The following is a 24,661-nucleotide window of genomic DNA, read 5'->3' on the forward strand; positions in this document are numbered from 1 at the left end:
TGTTAAACCTCATTCAGATTCCTGTTCATTTCAACTGAAGCAGAGCCCCAAAGCCATCGGGATCGTGTCACGTCAGCAAACGCGTTTCTGTTTTCCAAAAAAGAAATTGACATCTGGAGGTCAGACCTTTGAAAGCAAATTGACTTCGACTGAACTCCGACCTCAATGTCTCAGTCTAAGAATGTGTAATCATCTCGGTAGTTTTCAGTTGCGAAAGTTGTTATGACTGAAAGTTAACCAGCAACTATTTTGTCTAACTGTTTGACAAAACGAACCAGATATTTGAAGAGAACGATGAATCATTAAATGGACATTGTCCATTTCTGTCTGACAAAATGAGTTTAGAAAAGAATCTGTAGATCAAGCGCTGATTAGCTAGTTGCCGCTTAAGATGTTCTGAACTTTTCAGAATGCTCCAATGCTGGGGTTTCTCTGTGTACCTGCGTCCGTGCTTAAACCAGCGCACGCCGTGAATTTGCACATCAGCTCTGAAATCGCAACATTTGGAATTCAGAAACTGAACTCATTAGTGAGCAGGTGGGACGAAATAAAAAGGACATTTTCCTTAAGTGTTTAAGGGTTCAGTGTAATTTCAATTGCATCCACATGGGGGCGATAGCTGTTCTGTTGTCTCCATGGTCATCAATGTGAACATCGTAAAGATCTTAAAAACTGAAATATGCTGCTGCACCACATCATTTTATAATGTTTTCAATAAAATGTACTGAAAACCTGAATTCAGTGATTGATTTGTATGTTTCCGTGCTGAAGGCCACGTCGTGCCAAGTCTCGTGAAAGTGATCTCTCGGGAGCACTTGGATGGGATTTCATTACATCTGGCACACACACTTGGGACTCAAGGATGAATTGCTTTGTTCAAATGTCACTGTGACCTCATAAAACACGCGTTTGGCTCGAGAACTCACACGCTGGTTATGACGATTTCATAGCGATGGCGAGATGAGGCTTCATGCGGTGAAGCTTTCCAGCAAATATTACTTTTGAATGACTTTTTCAACATACTATGATTTAAAAATATATACTTTGACTTTTTTCAACAGGGAGGGAAGGAGGGAGACACGCACAACCAAGCCAATTAACAAAACATTGTTTTATTTAAAGAATACCATAATAGGAAAACTAAACTAACAGTGACACGCATGAGTGTTAGTGCAAAGTTTTAAGGTGCAGCAACAAGACAAACATCCCAAAACCAAAAGGCTGTCTCAGGGAGGAGAGAGCCAGCAACTAAGCTTTTCCCCCTCGTGTGGTGATGACCCTCTTCCACTCTCACCGCCAGTACCTGCAGAGAAAGCAGCCACACACAAACAGGACAATACTATGACAGTGTCTATGGCATACGATACGATGTTTTTTTCATGCCTCTTCAAATTTGGCACAAGCGTCAAGTTGAATGAACAGATTAGAATTTGTCAATGTCACTGTGACCACACAGGAGATGTTTTTGGTTGTAACTAAAGCATTCATTCATTAGACAATTTGACAACAAGTGACTTATAGGATAAAATGAGGAAGTGACATTTTTGGAGTTAGTTGTACATTTTATGTCACCATGCAAGGCAAGGCAAGGCAAGTTTATTTGTATAGCACATTTCAACAACAAGGTAATTCAAAGTGCTTCACATAAAACCATTAAAAGCATCAAAACATAAGGCAAAAGAAAAGGAGATTTAAAAACAATTAAAGAAACAGTGTAAGAAATAAAATTCAGTCGTAAAAAGTAAAGGAGATTTAAAACATACATTGAAACAATAATTGATGTCTCCCTGAGACATTACGCTGCACGCAATCAACCATACACTGCCGCAATTCTGCAATTACTCGCACACAAACCACGTCTGGAAAAGATCTCTGCCGATCTGCGTTTTATAGTGTACGCCTTGCACGAACTCGGTCCCGGAGGAAATGGCGACATTTTGCAGAGAAATATTTCACTGACAAAGCAAACTGGTTGGACAGATGATCGTCATGAAAACCCAGAACCATGCACTCCACTTATACTATACCAACAGCACTATAATCAAGCTTACTGTGGCTGATTTATGTTAATATATTTTGGAGCAGTCTTGTCTTCGCAATAGTACAAAACGTTCCTCATTCTTTCAGCAGCTACAGTCCTTACCATTGAGCAGGTTTCCCATTGATCAAAGGGTTGGTGGTTCAATCCCCAGTCTGCGTGTTACAGTGGATTTAACCAAGACACTAAATCCCACCATTCCCAATGAGTGGGATGTCTTCAATGGTGATTGTGTGCATTGAATGAGGAACATAAAGTGCTTTGGTTAATCTTGGGGCTGGTAAATTGATTTTACAGTTCAATTCCAAAGGAAACTTATTGTGACGTGACTGTATAATTTGGCATTTGTTCAGTTAATGAAGCTGAAATTCATAATGTTTCTACACGCAAGTCAAAATGTATGATGATTAAATACTTACTTCGGTTTAAAAGGAGCAGTTCTTTAAAGGAAATCTCTGTTTAATAAAACAAAAAGTATAGATGTCTACTTTCCCTATAATCTGTGCCAAATGACATAGATATTGTTTTATGTATGGAAGATTAGTCCTAGTCCCCAAAACATGAAATAACCTGTTTTGATTTAGTTTATTGGAGAATGAATCCAACAAGGACTCCGTTAAATTAATGATTACATTTTGGCAGCGAAGTCCCACTTCTCCTTTATTGCATAGTTCCAAACATCTTCCACCTGAATAATCTTGCATAACCCGGTAAACTGCGATGAACCCCCACGCAGGCAGAACAGGGATCCCGTCATGAGACGCACTCAACTCCATAAATAGTTCACACAAAGCCGTGTGTAGTTTAAACTCGCTCTGGACTCCCTGAAGCAGCTGGAGAGCATTTAAATACAGAACCCCTAAAAGCATTGCAACATGCTGTTACAACAGACACAAAGCCTGGACATGAGAATGCATAGTGTGGTGCAGCGGTGTGTAACGGGAATCATTCCACAGTCACAATACTTACATGTTGGTTATCTGATTCATGCCACTTTGGTTAAAAGGTAAAAAATATATATATAATCAGCCTGGCCAGCTGGATATTCTTTGGTGATTTTCGAGTAAAAGGCACGACTGTTCTTAAAAACAAGGTGGAATCAAATCTAACAGGAAACATTACACAAATATGTGCAAAATTGAGTCAACTTGCTCAGGCTCATCCTACACCTTGAGGGATGTTAAGATCTCTAAATCACAGCTCGAAACACATTTATAGAAAAGTTTGCAGAATATAAAACCTGGCACTAAAGTAGACAAATTCCAAACCGACCAATCAGTAACTAAGTGATGGTTAGCGCGCGTTAACCATAAAAACTGCCTATTTTTCAAGGTCCAAGAAACTTGACTTTTGTAAGATAACTTCCTCATATTTCTATGAGCGCACCAGTTTGAAGCCTTGGCCAGTGTCCAGGATCGCTGGTGGAAACAAGTTTAGTTTGACTCTCTTAAGATATCGCAGCCAGATAGTGCAGAGCCACGGCTCGTCGGACTGCCACCCGCTAACCACAGAGCGTACCACTGGGTAGGTCATCCGAGGGAAGTACATGCTCCAGTAGTTGGTAACGTCGCTTCCTGTCGGTAGGTGCAGCGTGTAGTCGCTCCAGTATTTGGAGATACCGTAGGTGGCTAAAACCGCCCTGCCGCTCTCCGACCACTGGACGTTGCTGTTTGAGTTGCAGTTAAACTCCACCCACTGAGAGGTGAAGTCTCCGAGCCGCGGCGGATCCTGATGCTCGACATCGGTCACCAGAGTGAGCGTCGCTCCCTGCACGGCGACGTACAGACCCTCCACCTTCTTCACCGCGTCCACCCACGGCAAAGAGCGGTTACAGTCGAGCACAAAGATGAGGCGAGAGCAGAAGCTGCCGTTGCTCTCCCTCCACCACTCCAGGATCTGATCCAGGCGAAGAGTGTCTCCTCCTGATGAGCAACACAGAAACCAGCTCAGTCAAAATCACAATAATATTAGATACATCTATATTATATGTAGTCATAGTATAGTTTACCATAAACCACCATAGCCCAAACGCACTTGCCCCACTCGAATGAATGGGAGGACAGGATGCTGATCTGCAGTGACTGCAGCATTAGGCCCACTTAAGTTGGGCTGAGTTATTCTCATTTTATTGACAAGCTGCTCCTCTAAGTCTTGCACACTAACTTGTAATTGAGGTAACTCTGATCCGATCAATAAATCAACCTTTCTAACTGCTTCAACTTGATTCCCCCTCTCACCTGCCAGGACCCACTCTCCGGAGTGGTGACTGTGGCCGCTGTAGAAGATCACGTAGGTGTCGTGGCGCGGTCCGTCTGCCGTGCGAAGCTCAAAGAAGGCTTTGATCTTTGCCTGCAGAGCCTCCCGGGTCACCCCGCAGGTGAAATAGTCGCCGCCAAAAATCTCGATGAAGTGGTGGGCAAAGAAGCGCTGAATGTGGTTCAACATGCCCGTCGAGCGCTCGTTCAGCTCCTGAACCTGGCTTGGAGGCAGCAGCATGGGCTGGCCGTCAAGACTACGAGGCAGAGAAAAGGAAAACAGGAGGAGGATGAGTTGTGTCAAAACAACATTTTAATTATAAATATGTTTTTAAACTTGAATCACTCTTCAGGAAGCGGTACAGAATAGCTACGTCTTACTGTTATCTGACACTTCAAATATCAGGATTAATACAATTGATTCATAGCTGGGCGAACGGTCCTCATATTATGGGATGTTTTTGTGTCGACTACTACCCTGGTAGAGCCATACGGTACATCTGGCTTGTATGCTTCACACACTACCTGCAGATGTTGGTGGGGATGACCACTGCGTAGCCCACACAGGTTCCTCCGAGGCTGTTCCCGAGCTCGTGGAACAGCCCGTGAAACAGAGACTCCAGAGGCAGGACGAGCAGGAAGACGCTCAGAAAGATACTGCTGGAGGCCTGCGGAGCACAGTCACGAAGCAAATACATGTTGACGTTACACAGAGTAAGAAAGAAATACTGTGGAAGAAATGGCAACATGCATCTGCATTTACATGAAAACTGAATATAATTAACAGCTGAGAACAAGAATATGCTCCTAACTACACAGGTTCTGCATGTCTTTTAATAACATTAAATATAAATGTACATTCTTAGATCCTCAGACGTGTCCCATTGTCCAAACCAGTGGTTCCCAACCTGAGGTTCAGGACCCCGACAAGGGTTCTCAAGATAAACCTGAGGGGTCACAAAAAAATATTTTTTTCTGCTTTGCAAAATAACATTTACTTTTCAGGCTTTTCTGTCTTGTGGATTGATGGGAAATCATACAGTGGGTCCCAAGTAAACACTGGTGGTCTTAGAAGACAAAGAAAATACCCACACACTGCTAACGTGTTGTTCTTTTGTTCTTCATGGACAACAAAATTCGTGTTCATGTCCCTGTAGAAAGAAAAAGGAAAACTTAACAGATAGCAGTGTACTGGTATTTGTTCATTGTTTTGTTTAAATTCCCAATATCGTAATTCTGTTTTTGTGCTCACAGCATTTCCAAATTTGCCACAGATTGTATTTACAGAGCCCTGTGGTGTTCAGCTGATCTGAGGATCTCTGTACAAGTATAAGATATATGTCGTCTTGCTTGCCCCCTACCTGCCAACAAAGTGCGGTAACAGCAACAGTTGACACCAGCGACAACAACACCAGGTGCTGAGAGATGAGGCAGACATGTCTCATGCCCTTTGAGGCCATAATCTTGTGCAGGCCGCCGACCCCTGACCCCTGGGACAAGCACAGCCTCTGGCATTCACTGAGCTTGGTGTGAAAGCCCCACAGCGTGATGACCAACACCATGTGGCAGACGACCCAGAAGAGCCCACACAACAGAAAGCCCGGGATCGTCAGGTACCACCGGTCCAGGTCTCTCAGCTTCTGAGCGGCCAGAATGATGAAGATCACCTCCACCACCGTCAGAGGGAGGAGGGACAGCCGGCGCCACAGGCCCCGACACGCCAGGAAAGGCTGCCACCGCTCGGTCACAGAGAGACCACTGAAGAACACATCCAGCAGAGGGTCGCAGATGAGCTGACTGAAGAAGCAGGCGAGGGCGAAAGGGTTGGTGGAGCTGTTCACAGACTCGAAGAACAGCGCGGCGGCGACGGCGACGAAGCAGACCAAGTTGGGAAGAGCCAGGAAAGCCTTCACCCGGATGGCCACCATAACCGCGGCCAGCGCTGCCACCAGCACCGTCACGCTCACGGAGTCCCGGATGAGCAACGTGGTGCTGGCAGCGGCGAAGCCGACCATCTCCAGCCCCTCCGCTGAGGTGAGGAAGGCGGGACGGTACGTGGTGCATCCGAACAGTCTCTCCAGCAGCGCCCGCAGCGTCCTCAAACACATGCTGGCCAGCAGCAGGTAGTCGGCCGCCTGCGCCTTCACGTCGCTCTGCAGAGCCGGGCTGCTGAGGAAACACTGCAATCCCAGCAAGAAACCGAACCACAGGTGGAGGAGACTGAGGCTGAGCCTCTCCACGCGGAGGTAGCAGTACAGTACACTCGCTATTCCGAGGACGAGTAGAGCCAAAACGAAAATGACAAGAAGAGTGGTCTCCGCGGTCTTCTCCCACCGGGCATAGAGCCCCAACAACAGGGCGACCACAAGGGACAGGTAGCCGAGCCACCGGACAGACGGCCGCAGGCTCCCCTCCTCTACGTTGACATCATTGAGTCGGACCATCGCTGCACGGAGAGAGTGGCTGACACAGTATCGTAGAAAACGACACATCTTGACAAGAACGACTGACTATCCAAAGTCCCAAAAGAGGAAACGAGTTGCAGTCGGTTTATTCTCCGTTATGGCATTTTAAATCCGGCTCGTTAACTAACTTAACGTTAGCTGGCGACCCTGTTGAACGTGTGGCTAGCTTAACCACCGTTAGCTAATAGCGGTTCATTTTCACGCCGAAATATTTACATGTTGATGATTCACGTTGTTTATATTGCTTTTCATCTGATGTCCGATGTGGGTTTAATGCGTCTTCAGGTTGAAGCGCCCTGAAACCAGCTGTCAGGACAGGGAATACATTTCCGCTGAAAAGTTTGTCGCGTCAAAAGTTTCGAGTTGACATGACGCCATGACGCTGCCTGGCTTCGACTACTACGGCAAGTTTTAAGGGTCAAAACTGTTTTACCATCGGTAAAGGCATAAAGCGTTTTTAGATGCTTTTTAGCCCTTGACCGAAAAAGTTTAAACTCAATATTATCTCACATGGAGCTTGAGTGGAGATTTACTTTTACTTCATGCCACTTTATTTATGCCCACTGTTGTAGCACTGTAAATGGCCAATGTAAGCAGGAGCTGTTAAAGGCCCAGTCTGTGCTCAAAATGTAAGCAAATGGGGGCAATAGTGTGAATTCAAAAATAAAACCAATCCTACAGATCTGTAATCTTCTTACTTGTATTACTTAGTCTTGGACTTAAGTAAAATACTAGGGTAAGATTAATGTGTAATTTTTTTATCACCAAAAAAAAGTCTGTGTGAAAATGGCCTTAAAGTCTATGTATAGAAACAAAGTCATCCAGCCCCATATCACAACTGCCTCTTCATAACTCCATAAGCAGAGCAGAGCAGTATTGTAAGTGTTTAAAAATAAAAACAGAGGCACCATACATTTACATTCATTTATAAAAGAGAAATACAACCATACAATAAGCACACATTGTTCTGCATTGTTGAAAATGTTGATAATGAAGATGAAACAACTCATGCAAATGCGCCTAAAGACACATTGGAAGACAAAAGCACAGATTCTTCACAAAACTTCATATTCTGAATTTGTGTGGTACTGTGACATGTTTTTTTCTTCTGTTAATGCAGAGAAGATATAAGCAGAGAGATGTGCATTAACTAGGAAATGAGATGGGAACAGGAACAGCACACTGCATTACATCAACACTGGAAATATTTCTTGGTAATATGACAAAGGAGAACTGGACAGCTAGCTTACACTACGTGGCCAGAGAAACTTGATATCTTATCATAAAAAAAAAAAAGGAAAAAAAGAAAAGTAGGAGTTCCACTTTCTCCAGGGGCATGAAAATCCACTTGCAACATACAGTATATGCGAACAAAGAAGGCACCTTTTAGACTTACTGTTATCTCGCGGGCCCATCATATTGGTTGCAAAACGTCATCATAGGAAAATAATTACACTTTTGTGACACCCTTTGGGATCAATGATAAAGTGCCACTGACAATAACACAACGTAAATTCAGTCTTTCATTCACAACTGACAAATCCAACCACACATCCAGCCCGCTGAGGGACGGGCTGGAACACACACTGGCATCTCATCTGGTAGTGTCTTCAGCTAAGAACCTCCCATCGGCGGACACGGCATCTTCAGAGCCGTTCTCGCTTGCTATTGCTAAAATCTACAGTTTCTCCCCCGTCTGAGGTTCTGTATGACAAAATAGTGAATTAGTGCAAATCTCTCCTGTAAAGGAGAATTTTCTGTGAGGAGCTCATATCTGGATCATCTTGTTTAGTACTTAATGTAATTGCACATCAAAGTTACAAAATTGTGTCAAAGGATACTGGTGCTTTAAAGTCCGTTTGATGGTGTCACCGACTAGCAGTGTTGTACTACGTCTCCGCTAGAGATCACGGAAGCTAACAGGAGATAATTAAGTCGTAATATTTGTGAGGACAACGAGAGGCGGGGAAAAAAAAGTCTAATACCTACTTTGAAACACTCGTACCTTGTTACACAATGAGTAAACACAGTTACAGTTTCACATTAGTAAACCTAGTAATACTCCTACCGTATGGTTCTGAAAATGTTTAAAATGCTACAAATACCACTTTCTTGTAAAAAGATACACAAATCAGTCAGAGGATGGCAAGTTAAAATGGCATTGCCACACTTTACACCGGACAACACGTACTTATTTTTGTCTTGGAAAACTAAAACGCACATCAAGAATGTTCAGAAAGTCTAGCTGCATGACTGGGACAGAAGCAAGCGTACCAGTCCAGTCGTTCCATCTCAGTCTCTCCAGTGCAATCAAACTCCTGTCGGACTGCTGGGATTGCTGTGTATTTGTCTTTTGTACTAAGCAGCCTGCCACACTAGCTTATCAAATAGAGACCGAGGACAGAATGCAGACACGCTGACTTTAGTTATTGAAAGCTGATTGGAAGATTGCATGGAAATTAAGGAGCAGGGAGTTTAGATATCTTACGGGCATTCACTTTCCCAACTCTTTAAAAAAACCTAGATATTTATCAAAATATATCCATCTTAGTGTGTGGGTGTGTGTGTGCGCGTGTACTCTCAGAGGAGTGTGGATATGAGAAAATAATCTGTAAACTTCTCGCTTTCGCACTGTGCAAACTGCATTGTTTTGAGGAGAGGGAGGACAAGTGGGAGAAGAATGCAGCAGGTTAAATTTGGCAGCGCAGCAGTTGAAGGGGAGGTGACAGTTACGTAGAGAGAGGGGGAGGGGAGAAGGGGAGGGAGGGGTAGCTGGTTTAGCCTAGCTCTGAAGCAGGATGGGGTCTTCTAGCTCATGGAAGCCAGGCACTGAGCTGCTCTGGCTCTCCCCAGAATCGGAATCATAGGGAGCGTCGGGTAGCTCCGTGAAGCCCCACGCCATCAGGTCATCCTCGAACTCGGAGCGAGCCTGCACGGACACGTCGGCACACTCCTCCTCCTCCTCGTTGGAGTGGAAGTCCTGAGGGATGTAGAGCATCTCTGGGTAGTTGCGGGACACCAGGTCGCTGGTGGTGGCCAGAGACGCCTTACGGAAGGCGATGAGATGCATGTGGGAATACTTGACGTATTTGTACCGCTTGAAGCCCAGGGACTCCACCGCCACGCGCCAACTGCGCATCATGAGGGCATGGCGGTTTTGGTGCGAGGAGTCGGGCGTGATGATTAGCAGCAGGCCGTGCAGCTCCAGCAGCTCGTGGGCCTTCTTACAGCAGATCCAGCGCTGGTAAGGTGAGGGGAAGTAGGACAGAAGCAGAGAGAAGACCACCACGTGGAATAGCTGGGCGGGCAGCGTGTCGATGGGGTTGTGGAGCTGGCGGAGGAAGGCCTCGACCGCGTCGCTCGCCAGCTGGAGAGGCTGCTGGAGCTGAAGGTTGAGGAAGTCACACTTGTACACACTCTGAAGGAGAGAAAACAGGCAGAATGTCAGCCCTTTCAAAAGGGTTCCAATTTGATCTTTTGCTCCATTTGTCACGGTCATGTACTCTCTCTCCTTGCAGCTGCAGAATGCACGCCGCATTTTGTTCTGCTTTCTGTAGAATCTGTTCACACGTACTGTCTAACCACAACAGCATGAGTCATTGTCGGTCTTGCAGTTGCTCTGTAATGCCAGCACTGAATCACCAAGCAGGAACCCGATGCATTTTATGTGCGTCAACAAGGATTTACAACAAAGAAACAGCAGAATAAGCACCCGTACCTCAACTGCAGGTACTATGTCGATACCAACTGTAAGGAATTCATCAAACTTCAAGAAAGGGTTGAAGCAGCTTCCCACGTCAAGAAGGCGCATTTTCCCCAGCTGAGAGATAGAACTACAACACAAAAGCGGAACAAGCGTCAGTACCAAAGTGACTTTTGCATCAAAGAGTACCTCTTTGTCCCGCAACAACCACATCGTTAAAATCATCTTTTTTCCACAACAAACAAACACAACATCACAGCAAGGTCCACACATAATTTGCTAATATGACTGAAAACGCTTTATAAGAAACAAGAGAAAAACAAACGCATGTCTTATAATAAACATTGTTTTTCTGATCTATAAAGTAACATTCAGGCTAGTTACTGTAACTGTTGTCCTAGGTACTGGATGAGAGTGTAGTTGCTCTTGCACTGTGTTTACCTGGGGATGGTGCTGTACGGTTGGGCACTTACAGAGTCTGCAGCCAGACCCATGGTAAGCATGGCACTTTTCTTATCCTTTTCTACCATCCTTTTCATCCCGCCATCCAAAAAATATTCTTGACAGACACTGAAAGTAGAATCAAGACACAACTCAAACTTCACTGTGACATGTTGTGAAACGCACATCCTGCAGGTTTGGGTGAGTCAGACTTCATCGTCATGAGGTTCCTAAACTGCAGTGAGCCGTACCTGCGACACCATTCGATGCGTCCCTCTCCTTCGCAGTTTTTGGTCCAGTGGTTGTCGGCGAGATTCTTCATGGCGAGGGCATACTCACTCAACGTCTGCTCATCTTTACAGTGCTCATGCCAGATCTTGTCAAAATCGCCCACTGAGAAAAGACAAAAAAAACTAACATCAGGACAGAGCTGACAAATAAAAGACAATACAGGAAGTAAATCTCAGACCTGACAATATTGAAGTCATTTGAGACTTTAAAAGTTAGCTTAAGCTGCTGGCATCATCATGCTGAAGTCCTGTTTTTTTATCAAAAGCCGACATGTCCATCCACATAAAGTTACAGCAAACATTCACAACCTACTTGCCAACTTTGGTCCTCCTCTTTAGCACCAAAACATGACAGTAAAAAAGCTGCTGAATGAAGCTCAAGCCACATTGACGGCTGATACATTGCCTACAAACTCACTCGTCTCTGCCACCACAGGAGTGGAACTGTTCCTCTAAAAAGCATCCTCATGTAGCCATTTCACAGTCACAATAAAGTCCACGCAAAATCCCTTCAGCGTATCAAACACGCAGACAAGAGAGAAATCCCATGACTGCAAGAAAAGAAACTGAGTCAGACTTGCAGAAATGAAAGGACAACAAGAGGAGCGGTGGTAAACAGCAGCGCTCTAGAAGCATGACCACCGTGATTCTATGCCAAGCTTACCAGATCATGCTTTACTTATTAACCACTCATGAGGTCTGCTAGAAAGGACGACTTCTCCGTGCAGTTCTAGTCTCCAAAACAACCAACCAATCTCATTTATTGGCATTCTTTTTGATTTATTCAAAATAGGACTTGATCAATACATTTAAAAACAATACATCCTGGTTGTGTAGCATTTCTAAAAGGGGGAAAAGTAGGACAGAGCCAAAACTAATAACAGCAAAAACCTGACCTCTTTATGCATCGCTTTACATAACTGAGAATGTGGAAATATCCGTTACAGCACAACACTGACTCCACAAATATTACTGAAACTAATTTTCGGCATGATGGATTGTTTTAAACTAGTAACAGTTGTCCTGTGCTGCTTGCTTTATGATTTGAGGAGAGTGAAATTATCAGATGCATATTTTTAATTCAGAGGCCGTCAAATGAAACAAATGAGCCGAGCATTCAAACTGGAGACAAACTAATTCATGATATTTGTGGCTTTTATACTTGTAAAGTCAAATAAACCATAAGGCCTTCACCGTAAAAACTGAAGGCTGTTGTTCTGCTACACTAATGCTAAGCTAATGCTATTCTCAAGTTAACGGTTTTGCACTTGTCTCTTCGTGTTCCCCTCCCACACAGTCTCCAGTAGGACTATGCATTTCTTCAGAAAGAGAACGTGAGAGTCAACAACAGCACAAAGCCTCAGTGTGCTTACGCATCATAGCAAGTTTCTTTTTTTTTGTTTTAAATCCACTTCAGCAGTGCTGGTAGGCACTTCAAACCGTCTTTAACTTCAAGCTTCGTAGCTGGAATAAACCCCTCTGTATATTGTTTGAGCAGTCTGGCTACATTTCATATATCAGTGCTGATGTATTTTGAAAGGGTTTTCCCAAAAACTCCCATTTTAGATCTTGTCCAGATTGACTCATAATAGGAAAGAAGACAGATGTCCTTAGGACAGAGAGAGAGCGAGAGACACAGAGTCTTGTGGAAATCCAAACCTGATACAATCTTTACAGCTTTAAAAAGATCTATTAACGATCTTCATTTCAGTCACTGGATCTCTAGCACATGAGAGAATGAAGCTGCATCTTGTATCCGGAAGGTTCTACAGACAAATATTACATTACAGACAAATATGTGTGAGCTTGCCGAGTGAAGACAGATGAGGTGATCAGGAGCCACATCCCCCCCAGAGGAACATTGTTGTGGGAGTAATCGCAGTTTTACAGAAACAGTATCATCTTCAACTAGTTTTGCCTTTTTTTTTTGCACTTCCCCAAATAGCAAAAGCAGAAGTAAATGTATCCTGAGCTGGTATCCTGTCAGTTTTGGATCTTTATTTTACTTATGAGGAAAAGTAGAAATAACGAGTAAAAACGTCCCTCGCTGATGTACTCAGCAATGATGGATTGATTTGCCTTCAACCTTTACGTTTTATAGTTCAGAACACCACCAATACTCAGCTAATCTGGATGTAAAAGTCCACAGTTATCATTTATTGACAATGAAGAGGCAAAAGTAGGTCATTCATTGTCAACAGATAGTATCTCTCATTGGTAGCCATATAAAGCTGGATTTAGAAGAGACATAAATGCATGTTTACACTGGTGACTTCATGGCATTTCCAGTGTATTTAGCGCTACTGTTATTGTTAAGTAGCTTTAAAAGGCCTCGCTTGCTGCGTGGTGCCCTGTGGGTCCGCCTCCATAGCTAACGTTAACCGGACTCAACACGAGACAGAGTACCGTTACCGAGCACAATAACGTGTCTTTACTGCTGTTAACGGAAAGGATTTAGCTGTGTAACGTGAGTGCTAACGTTCAATGTTGGGCCAAAGAGAGACACAGAAGGGCCCACCGAGGCTCTGCTTACCCTCTCTGTATTTCCTGCGCAGTTTTCTGTGGACGTTTTTGACGACCCCGGACAGCTTCTCCTGCTCCCCTTTGCACGGCACTTCGTCTGGAATTGGCAAGTAGAATAGGTCGGTGTGGTTCTCCGTCTCCCCTGTCTCGACATTGTCCCTGAGGTCCATAGCACCGCGCCAGCCGATGCTTGCTTGCTGCCCCCTTCGTCAGTTGCGTCCCCTTTTTTCCTCAGCTGAAAAAAAAAACCGGCGAAACGGTGCAACAGGCCAACAAAACGTACGCTGATTGGTTGTCTTTGACAGACACGCTTCGGAACTGACAGTCCGTCGTCCAATCACAGACCTTGGAAGCCTACCTGTGACTGCGCGTGTCCCATGAAGCGTTCAAGTGCAGCTCGTACATTCTAAAACTAATGAAGTAATCCCAGCACCTCATGACATGACATAAAAAAGGGTTGTTTCTGGGTTGTTTTGTTAAATATGTTCTCATAATTAATGTCAACATTCATATTGAAACAGCTTCTTCCGCTTTCAACAAAAATACATTTTAACAGATGTAACTTATTTGTGTGAATGCATTTCTTAAGTTTATTTCTTAAGATTATTTTAGCTCTCACATGGTTTATTAATTAAAAATCAATTTTTATCTTTTATCTTTTTTATGTCTATTTACACAAGTAAGAGCTGAATAACATATATTCCTCTGTTGTACACATTTTTTACTCTGATTCTAAATATTATGAATCATTGCACCCGAGCCTTTTAGCACAGCATTAAGAGCATGCAACCCTACTTTTCAGTACACATATTGTTTGTGTATGTGACAAATGAAACCCTTGACTCTTTGGAAATATAATTTGTCCCGTGAACTACTGGTATATGTCTCCCCCATTATGTTCTACTGTTGTAACTTGTAAATATGAATACAGTTTATTTATTTCATACTGTAAACTGCATTTAACTGTTTTAAATGCCTTGATATTCATAACTCAGCAAAATTACACTATAAACAACATCAATTGTATACTTCTATACTTGCAAAATAGATTAGTCCAAGAACATGTTCATACAAATGCTCAGTACAACCTACGATCATTTGGCACAGATACAGCTACACAGCAAGGACGGCTAAAGGCTTCAGCAAGTGAGCTAATCAGATTCAGCCCAGAAATAGGATGAAGCATGCACAATAGATTTGGACTGGACATGCATCATGTTTTGTCCTGTTCAGAGGGATAGTGTGAGGAGAGGCACTTGGAAAGCCCAGATCAATTCTTTTTTATTCAGTAGCACTGTAGACACTTCTGGAGTCAAACTGTGCTATACATATATATATACACACAAGTTAATGAACCCAGCTAAATGTTGCTCAAGTAGGCCTTCAGTGCACGGCTTCTGCGATAAAAGTGCAGCGTCTTCAGCATCGGTGTATTCACTTGAAGTAAAAGAAAAACATTAAATATGAAAAAAAAAACATTTTACAAATCATAAAGGGTTATTTGTATTATGTTGTATGTGGTTGAAACGTTTTATTTCATTCTTGTGCATCACATTTGATTTGTACTGTGCCACCCACTGGTGTAGTGGTATGTGGTCCCCACATTTCCAAAGATTGATCTCCACTATACATATTCTTTTCAGTTTTCTAGTTCGATGACAATGTTAACATGTCTGTATATTTAAGTCTACAGTTGTCTCTCAAAAATTACACACAGCACATGATGGTAACTGTGTAGTTTTTTTTTTAGCTATATCTATTTTTGGGGTGGGATCATACTTTTTCGACAATCTTTCAGAACAAAATGTCATTCAATAAACTTGAAGATGTCTCTCATACTCTTTATGTGTAAAGACAGCACCACTGCTTCTTAGAAAAAAACTCGCTGGGTTTAAACATTGATCCACATACTCAAAGTACATTGAATTAAATGAACTGCACTCGAGCAATAAAAGTCCGAAAAGGAGGTCAGACATGTCGTCTGCTGCGGCCCGTTGGACTACATATCAGACTATGTATATATGTATATATCATATCATTTAAGGTCAGATAACAAAAAGATCTCATGTTTAAAAAAAGTAAAAATATATAACCACACCAAGTTTGTCAGATCTGATACTAAAACCTCTAAAAGAGAAGTTCATTATAAAATGATACTTGCGAGAAACCCTTGTTCCTGAACACTATAACTGGAATTAGAACGATGAGGAACGTATGCTCATTAATTCTCTTTGCACATACATGTACCAGTCAAAAAAGTTAGTGTGTTTCCTTTTGTGGCTACAAAATGTTTGAGTGGTAATCCTCCCAGTGGACTGCACTGAAATCCCATGGCCAGTACATTACTGCAGCTGTGTTCAGCTCTAAACAAAGCTAAAAGCCAAAGTTGGAATGGGGAGCAGAAGTACTTGCTATCGCTACAAGTGACCTGGTTTGTCATTATGTTCCTTCATACTAAGACACAACAACCCAACTAAAACCACTGAACAGGCATTGGAAGCTGTCTGAAGAGTTATCTGCCTCACTGGATTTATTGTGGACACTAAAGACGGTACTTTAGAAACACACATGGATCAGGCTCGAGGTTTGTTCTTTATTTGGATCAACTTTGTCAACTTTCCCGGAGAAAAGACAAGAAAAGGAAGTAATAACCCTCAAAAAACGATTGACTTCTACTCTGTTCCAGGATCTGTTTGTTAATGCGTAAATATTGATTTTCAGACAACACTTTGAAAACCCTGAACATGGCATCCAAACAGTATGAAAATACAGGTTAATACCTCTTATGGTCAGCTCGACACCTAACATATTTCAAGACTGATAAGTGGTGATAACGAGGCAGCTGATTTGCAGCAGAACATTTCAACACACTGAAAACACAAACAAGAATCCAAACTGTCAGGTCTGAATCCGGTTTCTGTGTTCTTGTAGAGTTTCAGGGTATGACCGCAGATCTCTGACAGGAAATTCCTCTCATGGCATTCATATTTCCATTTGAAAAGCACTGATTATGGGTTGGATTATCAGTAACCTTCAGAGCAAATAAAATCTATTCCAAGTATATTTGCATTGCTGCTTATTTGTTCGTGAGTAAATCTAAGTGCAGTCCGGTTGATTTTAGAAAACTCTTATGCGTGTTTGAAGACAAAATCAGTCTCTTTGCTGCTTTTCACTGATAAATGAACCAAGTTTTTAGCCACATAGACAAAAATATGTCAACATCTACCAGATACAATGCCATGACATTTTCATAAGAATATGCTAGAATGCCAGCACGCTACACTAAGATGGTTGTACTCTGAGCTGGCTACTATCAGTACTGTGAAATAATAAAAAGCCATTGTCCACATTGAATTGTTTGTCTTGTACAATTTATTCATTCCAGACTCATGAAAACTAAATGTACCCTCCACAGACACAGTGATCTATAAGTGGCATCCACATCACGGCACACTGATTGCTTTTTGCACCCCAACAATGCAATAACGTTCTGCAGAACTGATCAGTGTGAGCAATGGTCCACAGCCTGCAGTCTGAGTCGATGCTAAGTTTTATGTACAGTAAAAAATAAAGAAAATTGGTTCATACTCTTGACAACAGAGAGTTAGCATCCTCCCATAGGGAATATACAGCATTTATTCTCATATGTGTCATATTTACTTTAAATGAATGCCCATTGTTATTCACTTCTGGACATTTTATCTTCTTCTATTTAGACCATTATAGGTCTTTTTCAAATATCTTCAGATAAAGGGAAATATGAACTGACGGTATGACAGTATTACAGTTAAAAGTTTAATTCAACCTATTCTGTTGTTTTTTTCTGTTGCTTTGGCTGCCTCTCTCCTTGACAGTAGAGCCAAACCACTGATATCAAGTAGAGCCCCAAACAGGCAAGAAAATCATAACGGTAGGCCACAACTAAAAATACCACGAACAAGGTGGCGTATAACAGTGTTTTTGAGATATTGCTGCAGGAAAAAGTCTCTTTCCACCATGAAACACTTCTATCGATGCTCTCCTGTCCACTTGACGCTGGCAGAGCTGTGGGTTGGACGTCTGCTGTCTCCACGTCCTCGTGAGTGTCCAGAAGGCGGGCGGGGTGTTGTTCCTCCTGAGACTCACTGATGGATGGCATGGGTGTGGGCAGCAGTTTGCCTCTGCTTACAGAGGGCCTTAATTTGCCCTCACCAAAACCCGTGTCCTTGTTCCTGTCCGTCTGGGCCTGTGCCCCGGTGTGCACGACCCTGAGGCAGTGCATGTACAACTCCACCTCGTCGTCTGAGTCGGACTCTGCCGAAGCGCTGTCGTGGCTCGTTTGATCGTTTTCAGGTTCATCCGTGAAAATGAACGAACCTCCCTCTGCAGCAACGGATTCGTTCTCATCTCCCGCAGCTTTTGTGAGGTCATGTGTAACAGCCTCCTTGCTTTGGAAATCTTCCTCTTTGTACAGATGCATTGCAGTTGGGATGTGTCCATTTTCTCCGTCAATTACTCCCTTGTCCTGCTCATTGTTCACCGGAGCAGATAAACCATCCCCGAGCTTTTGTGTAATGTCTAACCTTACTTCAAAGCACCCTGCTTCATTTTGCCCGTCCTCTATCGTCACGCTCTCTGACTCTGCATCTATGATCTCTGACTCTCCCGTTTCAACAACAAAAATGTCCTCCTCGTAATCTGGATTCTCCTCTTCTACGTTTACCTCCCTTGGTTTTACCTGATCCTCCCACTCCACAGCTGCTTCATCGTCATCGCTCAGCTCTATTTCTATTTCTTCCTCTCCCTCTATATCCGCTTCATTTTGGACATTTGTCTTTTCAGTATCAACGTCATGTATCTCTGCAAAGTGTTTTGCTTTCTCCAGCTCAGTCTCCTCTTGTTTCTCTATTTTCTCTTCTTCAATCTCCTCAGCTAGATCTTCTTCTCCAGCTTCATTTGTGTCTTGGACATGTTCGAATTCTTTTGCAACTTCTTCCCCAACTTTTCCTGCCATCATCTCCCCAATTTCCTCTCCAATCTTCTGCTTGCCCTCTGAAACATCTGCATCCTCAGCCTTGTTATTGAACTCTCTTGCAGCTTTAATGTCCCAAACCATTGTGTCCTCTTTTTCCGCCTCTGTTGCATCTTTGTTTTCTAATGCTGTCTCTCTCCCTGCATCCTCCAACTGTCCTTGGTCATTCCCCACTGTTTTTAAACTTATTGCCTCACTTTCCTCTTCATCGGTTAATATGTTTTGCTCCTCTTCTTCAACCATCATTTCCCAGTTTACCTCAGTCGTGTCTGCTAAACACAAATCCTCCTGTTTTGCGACAGCAGCTTCTATTTCATGATGCTCTCTGTTTTGTGCGTCCTCATCTTTGAGCTCCACACACACGTCACCATGCATGTGTTGATTCATCGTTGCTTTTGCCGCTGCCTCAGCTACCTCACCAATTATCTCTTTGTCGGCTGAGTGTTTTCTTTTGTCTTTCGGCGAGTTGTTCGCTACTTTATGTTCTTCTTCCACATTGTTAGTTTCAAGAGATATCTCCGGTGCTGTGACATCCTTTTCCTCCACAATTTCAAAACAAGTAACGTAACTAATCTCAGTCTTTTCCGTAGCAGAATTATTCATGTGTTCAGGATTAAAATCATGCGAAGCTTCAAATGCTTTATCCTCTTCTGAAATGGCAGTGGTTGTTGATATAGTTACTGTTTCGCGAACGTCATCCTCTTTGTTTGATTCACGTACAAGCGTACAGTCGTCTGCTCCCCTACCGCTGGCCTGTTGGTCTGTCTCGTCACTAACACGCCCTGATGCACTCTTAGAAGGTTGAAGTGACATAAATGATGACATGACTTCTTGTGTTTCACTGTCTGCAGGTGTTTCATGTAGATTCGTCTCAGTTTGTGTACGTGTATGCTCTCGCAGTTTGGGGTCATGGGTTAGATTGTCTTCCTGTGCTTCTCCCTGGAGATGTAAACTCTCAGCGGGTTTTTGTGGATTCAACGCATCTGTATTTAAAATGTTTGCAGTATGTGAATGTACTACCGTGTCTCCAGAAATAGTTTTATGAACCTCAGATGTATTTGTTCGTCTTTGATCTGAACGTGTAACATCATCTGTATCCCGCAGAGTTTCTGTTTTGTCTGGGATGTTGTTTGCTGTCACGCTCAAACTTGTTTCTTCTTTTCCCATCGGAGGACTATTTGTAACTGAGCATCCTTGGTTTGAATGCGGACTCTTCATCACATGTCCCTGAACCTCGCCCTCGTTACCTCTCGCATCTGTTTTACCAGTGCAGCTCGTCTGTCTTCTTTCAGTGTGAGGGTATCTTAAGTCTCCAGCATGCAATGTAGCCTGTACTGGATTTCCCCAATCACTTTCATTTGCTACTCTGCCAAACACCTGATGGTACAACGGAGACACCACAGTTCCAAATGTGAAGCTGTTGGTCTGGCTATCAAGGCTTTCACTGCTCCCTTCTGAGATATCACTGCCAGCTGGCTGAGCTGCAATGTTGCCAATACATTCGTGACTCGTGCCTCGCCTCTGACTGCTCTCCTCTGCTTTCGAGACAGACTTGTTGATATTTTGACATTCTGCAGAAGCAGGCTCATCATTTGATGGGTTGTCCGGGATAACTGCGGCTCTCTCACCGCCTGTTAATGTGGCCGAGTCAGCCAAATTGACGCTCTCAGATTTCTCCGTCTCGCTGTCAGACGTGTGGTCGTGTGATGGTGATGTATCATGTGGAACATCAATGAGAGGTTCGCTGCATGCTTCCAGAGATTCCGAAACAAAAGGAGAACCTCCTGATTTACTGCTCCCCTCAGGAAATGATTGCACATCTGAGTGATTTTGCTCGGGGGTTTCTTCTTGAGCTGCCTGGTTTGCCTCTGGAGGGGATTCATGTCTTTCAGTTTCATCCGCTCCTCCATCTCTCTGAGAAAAGTAGTCCCTCACCCGAACCATCCGTGCAGCCTTTCTGCAACTTCTTTGGCTGCTGTTCCGTCTGCTCTCGGTCTGTCCATCAACAACAGGGATAGATTAGTTTCAGTTTGCTCACACAACAGTTGCTGTTTTAAGAAAAGGGAGTGAGGTTACATTTAAAATTGCATCTCACACAGAAACGTGCTCGGAGTCAATAATATCCTTGACTGCATTTTTGATTCAATACAAAAGGATAAACGATTAAGATAGTGTTAAAATAGCCTGCATGACAAAATATAACTCACTAAGTGTCCTTTAGCTGCACAGGACATTATGTCACCGGTGTCACTCAAGTCCTGGTCATGTGATATTCTCTCAGAAAGTGCACCGGGGGTCACGTCAAGTTTTCTGTTCCTCCTGTACCTCATAGACATATCGTGGTGAATTTAAGCTTGCGTTCATAGGCAATAAAACATCAAACCTGGCAAATCAAGTTTGAAAATAAGAGATTGTTTCATCACTGAAAAGGGATCTGTAGTGTCTGATGAGAAAGATTTAGGATTTCAGAACAATTAGATCTCACGGAACTTCAGTCAGTCTAGTATTCTGCTCTCTTAACCTGCAAATGCACTTGAGTTGCAAGCACACATTTACTGAATTGGAGATTAAATCTATATTTGGCTGTAGTCCAAAGGAAAATCATAAAATGTATTAGTAAACTGGACTGTTGTCCACAGAAATAAACAGAAATGTGGAGTATTTGTGCTTTTCTTTTTACTCGCCAGTAACGTCTGTCGATCCTCCTCTGAAGTTCCTGACTGGCCGTCGGAGATTTGCTCGGCTTCCGTGGTGTCCGCTATGTCTCCATGCTTTGACACATCTAGAGAAAAGCGCTATTTATACTGAGGCTGCACTATTTACAGTGTCTTTTTACGTTCCCCAATCATATTCTTAATTTCACAATCAGCAGAATAAATATTCACCTGTTGAAATGTTCTCCTGAGATGAAGCTTCCGTTGCAAAAATGTTTTCCACGGTGGAGAAGCTCTGACTGTGAATCAATGGAATTGTGATCAGTCAGACTTTTATGTGACAACAATGCTGAGGTACTGTCATGCTTTTGATAAAAAAACAAACATTTCAAATAGTTTTGCAAGAGGTGATAATTCATCATGGATTTTAAAAACCTTTGTCTATGTTCTTGTCAGTCTGGATTGGTTGCACATCCTCTGCACCTCACCACATTTGGTCAATCCATCGTTCAGCAATAACATAAAGGATCTTTGCACCAGTTCAAACTTAGAGAAAATACAGACCTCACGTCGTCTACACCTAGATGAACCTTAAGGCCCGACAGCTTTCATACAACAGTAATGAGAACAATTGCAGGCCACTATATCAGTTTTACAAGTAGCCAATACTTTTTCTGATCGTAAGGCAAAATCGTATTGAGCTTTAAAAATACTGATCAGTGAAAGACTTTATATCCTCACCTGACAGTCTTAAGGCAGCTTTTCTTGTTCAATCTTTCCTTCTGTGGCGTTTCTTTCCTCTCCTTCATTCTCCGGTGACAGAACAGCACGTAGTTCCTGTCGTCATTGTTGGCCCAGAATGTGCCCACCGAAGTCTCATATCGCAGACAAAACTCAACTCTGGCTCCCTGCTCTCCGAACGGGGGCACCAGGGTGAGCTTAAACGAGAAACGGTCCGTCAGACTGTCACTGGTACCGGGCATGTACTCTGCCAGGAGGTCAAAGTGGCTTGACCAGGTGTCCAAAGTGGTTCGGACGTATACCGCTTTGTTGAAGGAGATGTTGAGGACACGGATCACTCCTTTCAGTATCGTGGTCCCCGGAAGTAGCTCGATGGTCTCCAGTTCTATTTTCTGCTCCCGGACTCTGACAAACAGCTCCTCGGTAGACAACGGAAGGGAGAAAGTGAGAGGAGATAGGAAGTATACCTCTGCATCTGTACCTTCGCCCACAGAAGAGTCACATTGGGGCAGCTTGGGTACATCCCAAGTGTCAAACGCCTTCACATGCACCAAACTGAGGCCCTTGACATCTGCAAAGGACACTCTCCTGGAGGCAGACATGGGCGGCCCAGGCTCCGAGTCCTCGTCACTGTCAGAGCTCCTTCTCCGAGGGCGAGGAGAAGATTTGGGCCTGATGCCGATCACCACCTCACACTCATCGTCATCCACTTCCAGGGGGCTGAGGCCTGGCAGTCCTAAGAGGTTACAGGCCCCAGAAGGCCCTGGTTGTCCCACAAACTCCATGGAGCTCTCTGTAGGAGAGTCAGCGGGAAGTGAACTGCAATGCGTCTGCTTCAGGCAACTGACATTTAACAGATGGAGTCGAGTTACAGATGACATTGCTGCAAGGGTCAACACTATAAATAGGCCAGAGGGGACTTAAACTATGTACAGTGGCTCTAAGTTCAGGAAGAGACAATATCATCCAATTGCCTCTTTGAGGAAGAGAGTTTGTGTGATATAATCTACGATATCGATTGATAATCATCTAATTGTCTTACAGCAAAAAACAACTCCAACATCGAACCGTTTTGTGGACATTGTTCTGATTTAAATGTCTCCCTGGATAGTTGTAAAACAATTTGTACAACAAGCATGAGATTTACCACGGCAGCTATTTGTGTTTTGTTGCTTTTGGCCCACAGTGGGTCACATGAGGCCTGAAGCAGAACAAATACTGTTTACGCCTCCAACATAATTTCCACTGACCAATCCCTGACGGTGCAATGACTGCGAAAGCCTGATAGTATGAAAGAAACACCCATTCCACAGAAGCTCATTCTTTTATGTGCTTATAACGTATCAAGATGTGTCTTGTGTTTGAACTATTTCCTTTGTTTATCTCACACAGCTGTGACAAAGTGGCATGTCCAGCTCCAGCCATGACCAAAGCGGTTAGTCCTTAATCTTACTGAGCAAATAACATACATATTTTCACAGTGAGTAAGAGTGTTGTGTCTCAACGTGAGAGCGGAGAGCCCCTCCTGAATTGGTTATGAACAGCATAAAAGCATGTCAAGGCTGTCTGGAAGATAATAGTTTTGTCCAGCAATCAATGAAAACAGAGAGAGGAAAAACAAGTCAACATCTCTCAGATACTTCATACATGGAAGAAGAAGGTGCCTTGTGAAGGTGAGCCGCTGCGAGGACGGTCGGGGCCATTACTGGGGTGTCCACCAAGCTCGCCTGAGAGACTTCCAGCAGGGGGACTTCAGGCAGTACAAACAAAGCCAGGGAGAGGAGGAAGACGGATAGGGAGAGAACTGACAAAGCTGAGGGCTGTCTGCCTTGGATGGAGACCAGCTGCTTCCTGGGCAGGTTCTGTGAGTGCAGATCTGTGGGTTGTGTGGAGCCACAATGGCCCGTCCAGGAACAAAGGAGGTATCAGATGAGTTCTTTGGACTGGACCCCACCACGCCATCAGCCTTGGGGCGTCGAAGCGGGCCGGGTACAATCCTCCAGCTGGATGGGACGGTACTGTTTTCCAGAGAGGCTACCCGTATCAGGCTACAGCTGGGAGAGGGCACGGCAGTCAACCCATGCCCTCCAGTCTGCACAGCTTTCAGTCGAATGACCTGGTTGATGTACTGGGTGGCATGTAAGAGTCATATGACAGCAGGTTCACGACACCACCAGTGCAAGAGCTCAGTTTCCCTGGCTGCTTAAAGCAGCAATGAAAAGTAGAACAGGGACACTGCATGGAATGTTGTTTTTTTTACCTGACTATACAGAAGAAATTAATGTTACTTTTGTTTATCAATATAAAATGTAAGGCAAGTAAATACTAATCCAGTAGGTGGCAGAAGGTTACCTTTGTAACAATATCTACATTTCAATCATTAATTGCTCTATCATCTCTAAACATACAGCACTAATCCACATCTACATGCAGTAAATCTCTGCACCTTTAACATGGGTTGCGTTATTGTTGTGTAAATTCATAGCTATGCCGTGTTATGTCTTCATAAATTTTCCATGACATTGTGTGCAACTATATAA

At 43.5% G+C, this 24,661-nt stretch overlaps 3 protein-coding genes across 4 annotated transcripts; all 3 read right to left on the reverse strand.

The window, feature by feature from the left end:
* Window positions 1-1,092: 1,092 nt before the first annotated feature.
* LOC306776695 (transmembrane protein 168-like) lies at window positions 1,093-7,169 on the reverse strand. Its single transcript, XM_079267482.1, has 4 exons — window positions 5,655-7,169; window positions 4,819-4,961; window positions 4,276-4,550; window positions 1,093-3,960 (listed from the first exon to the last, which is right to left on the reverse strand). The coding sequence occupies exons 1-4, from the start codon at window positions 6,783-6,785 to the stop codon at window positions 3,413-3,415; spliced, it is 2,097 nt and encodes a 698-aa protein (XP_079123608.1). The 5' UTR covers window positions 6,786-7,169; the 3' UTR covers window positions 1,093-3,412.
* A 550-nt stretch (window positions 7,170-7,719) lies between these two features.
* On the reverse strand, window positions 7,720-13,908 carry samtor (S-adenosylmethionine sensor upstream of mTORC1). The gene is made up of 5 exons (XM_079270149.1): window positions 13,726-13,908; window positions 11,154-11,295; window positions 10,903-11,031; window positions 10,477-10,591; window positions 7,720-10,176 (listed from the first exon to the last, which is right to left on the reverse strand). Exons 1-5 carry the CDS (start codon window positions 13,883-13,885, stop codon window positions 9,541-9,543), a joined length of 1,182 nt encoding a protein of 393 aa, XP_079126275.1. The 5' UTR covers window positions 13,886-13,908; the 3' UTR covers window positions 7,720-9,540.
* Window positions 13,909-16,340: 2,432 nt separating this feature from the next.
* Window positions 16,341-23,211, reverse strand: LOC306776383 (protein phosphatase 1 regulatory subunit 3A-like). Of its 2 annotated transcripts, none has more exons than XM_079267049.1 (4): window positions 22,122-23,211; window positions 21,612-21,679; window positions 21,411-21,508; window positions 16,341-20,721 (listed from the first exon to the last, which is right to left on the reverse strand). In XM_079267049.1, exons 1-4 carry the CDS (start codon window positions 23,000-23,002, stop codon window positions 17,521-17,523), a joined length of 4,248 nt encoding a protein of 1,415 aa, XP_079123175.1. In that variant the 5' UTR covers window positions 23,003-23,211; the 3' UTR covers window positions 16,341-17,520. The 2 variants fall into 2 exon arrangements, with proteins under 2 accessions (XP_079123175.1, XP_079123176.1); XM_079267050.1 differs by having other exon boundaries at window positions 20,490-20,715; window positions 21,407-21,508.
* Window positions 23,212-24,661: the final 1,450 nt, after the last annotated feature.

Source organism: Melanostigma gelatinosum (genome assembly GCF_949748355.1).
Source record: "Melanostigma gelatinosum genome assembly, chromosome: 1".
In the NCBI taxonomy this organism is placed as follows: domain Eukaryota; kingdom Metazoa; phylum Chordata; class Actinopteri; order Perciformes; family Zoarcidae; genus Melanostigma; species Melanostigma gelatinosum.

Bases quoted from the DNA above. Each gene is read 5' to 3' on its own strand.
- samtor (XM_079270149.1), bottom strand. From the start codon at position 13,885: ATGGACCTCAGGGACAATGTCGAGACAGGGGAGACGGAGAACCACACC. The intron at 10,592-10,902 runs GTAAACACAGTG...TTTGTGTTGTAG, and splicing joins CCGTACAGCACCATCCCCAG to TTCTATCTCTCAGCTGGGGA. The intron at 10,177-10,476 runs GTACGGGTGCTT...TCTCTCCTTCAG, and splicing joins ACATAGTACCTGCAGTTGAG to AGTGTGTACAAGTGTGACTT.
- LOC306776695 (XM_079267482.1), bottom strand. From the start codon at position 6,785: ATGTGTCGTTTTCTACGATACTGTGTCAGCCACTCTCTCCGTGCAGCG. The intron at 4,962-5,654 runs GTAGGGGGCAAG...TGTGCTCCGCAG, and splicing joins TTACCGCACTTTGTTGGCAG to GCCTCCAGCAGTATCTTTCT. The intron at 4,551-4,818 runs GTAGTGTGTGAA...TCTGCCTCGTAG, and splicing joins ATCCCCACCAACATCTGCAG to TCTTGACGGCCAGCCCATGC.
- LOC306776383 (XM_079267049.1), bottom strand. From the start codon at position 23,002: ATGTCATCTGTAACTCGACTCCATCTGTTAAATGTCAGTTGCCTGAAG. The intron at 21,680-22,121 runs GTGAGGATATAA...ATTGATTCACAG, and splicing joins AGCTGCCTTAAGACTGTCAG to TCAGAGCTTCTCCACCGTGG. The intron at 20,722-21,410 runs GCGAGTAAAAAG...GTTGATGGACAG, and splicing joins AGGATCGACAGACGTTACTG to ACCGAGAGCAGACGGAACAG.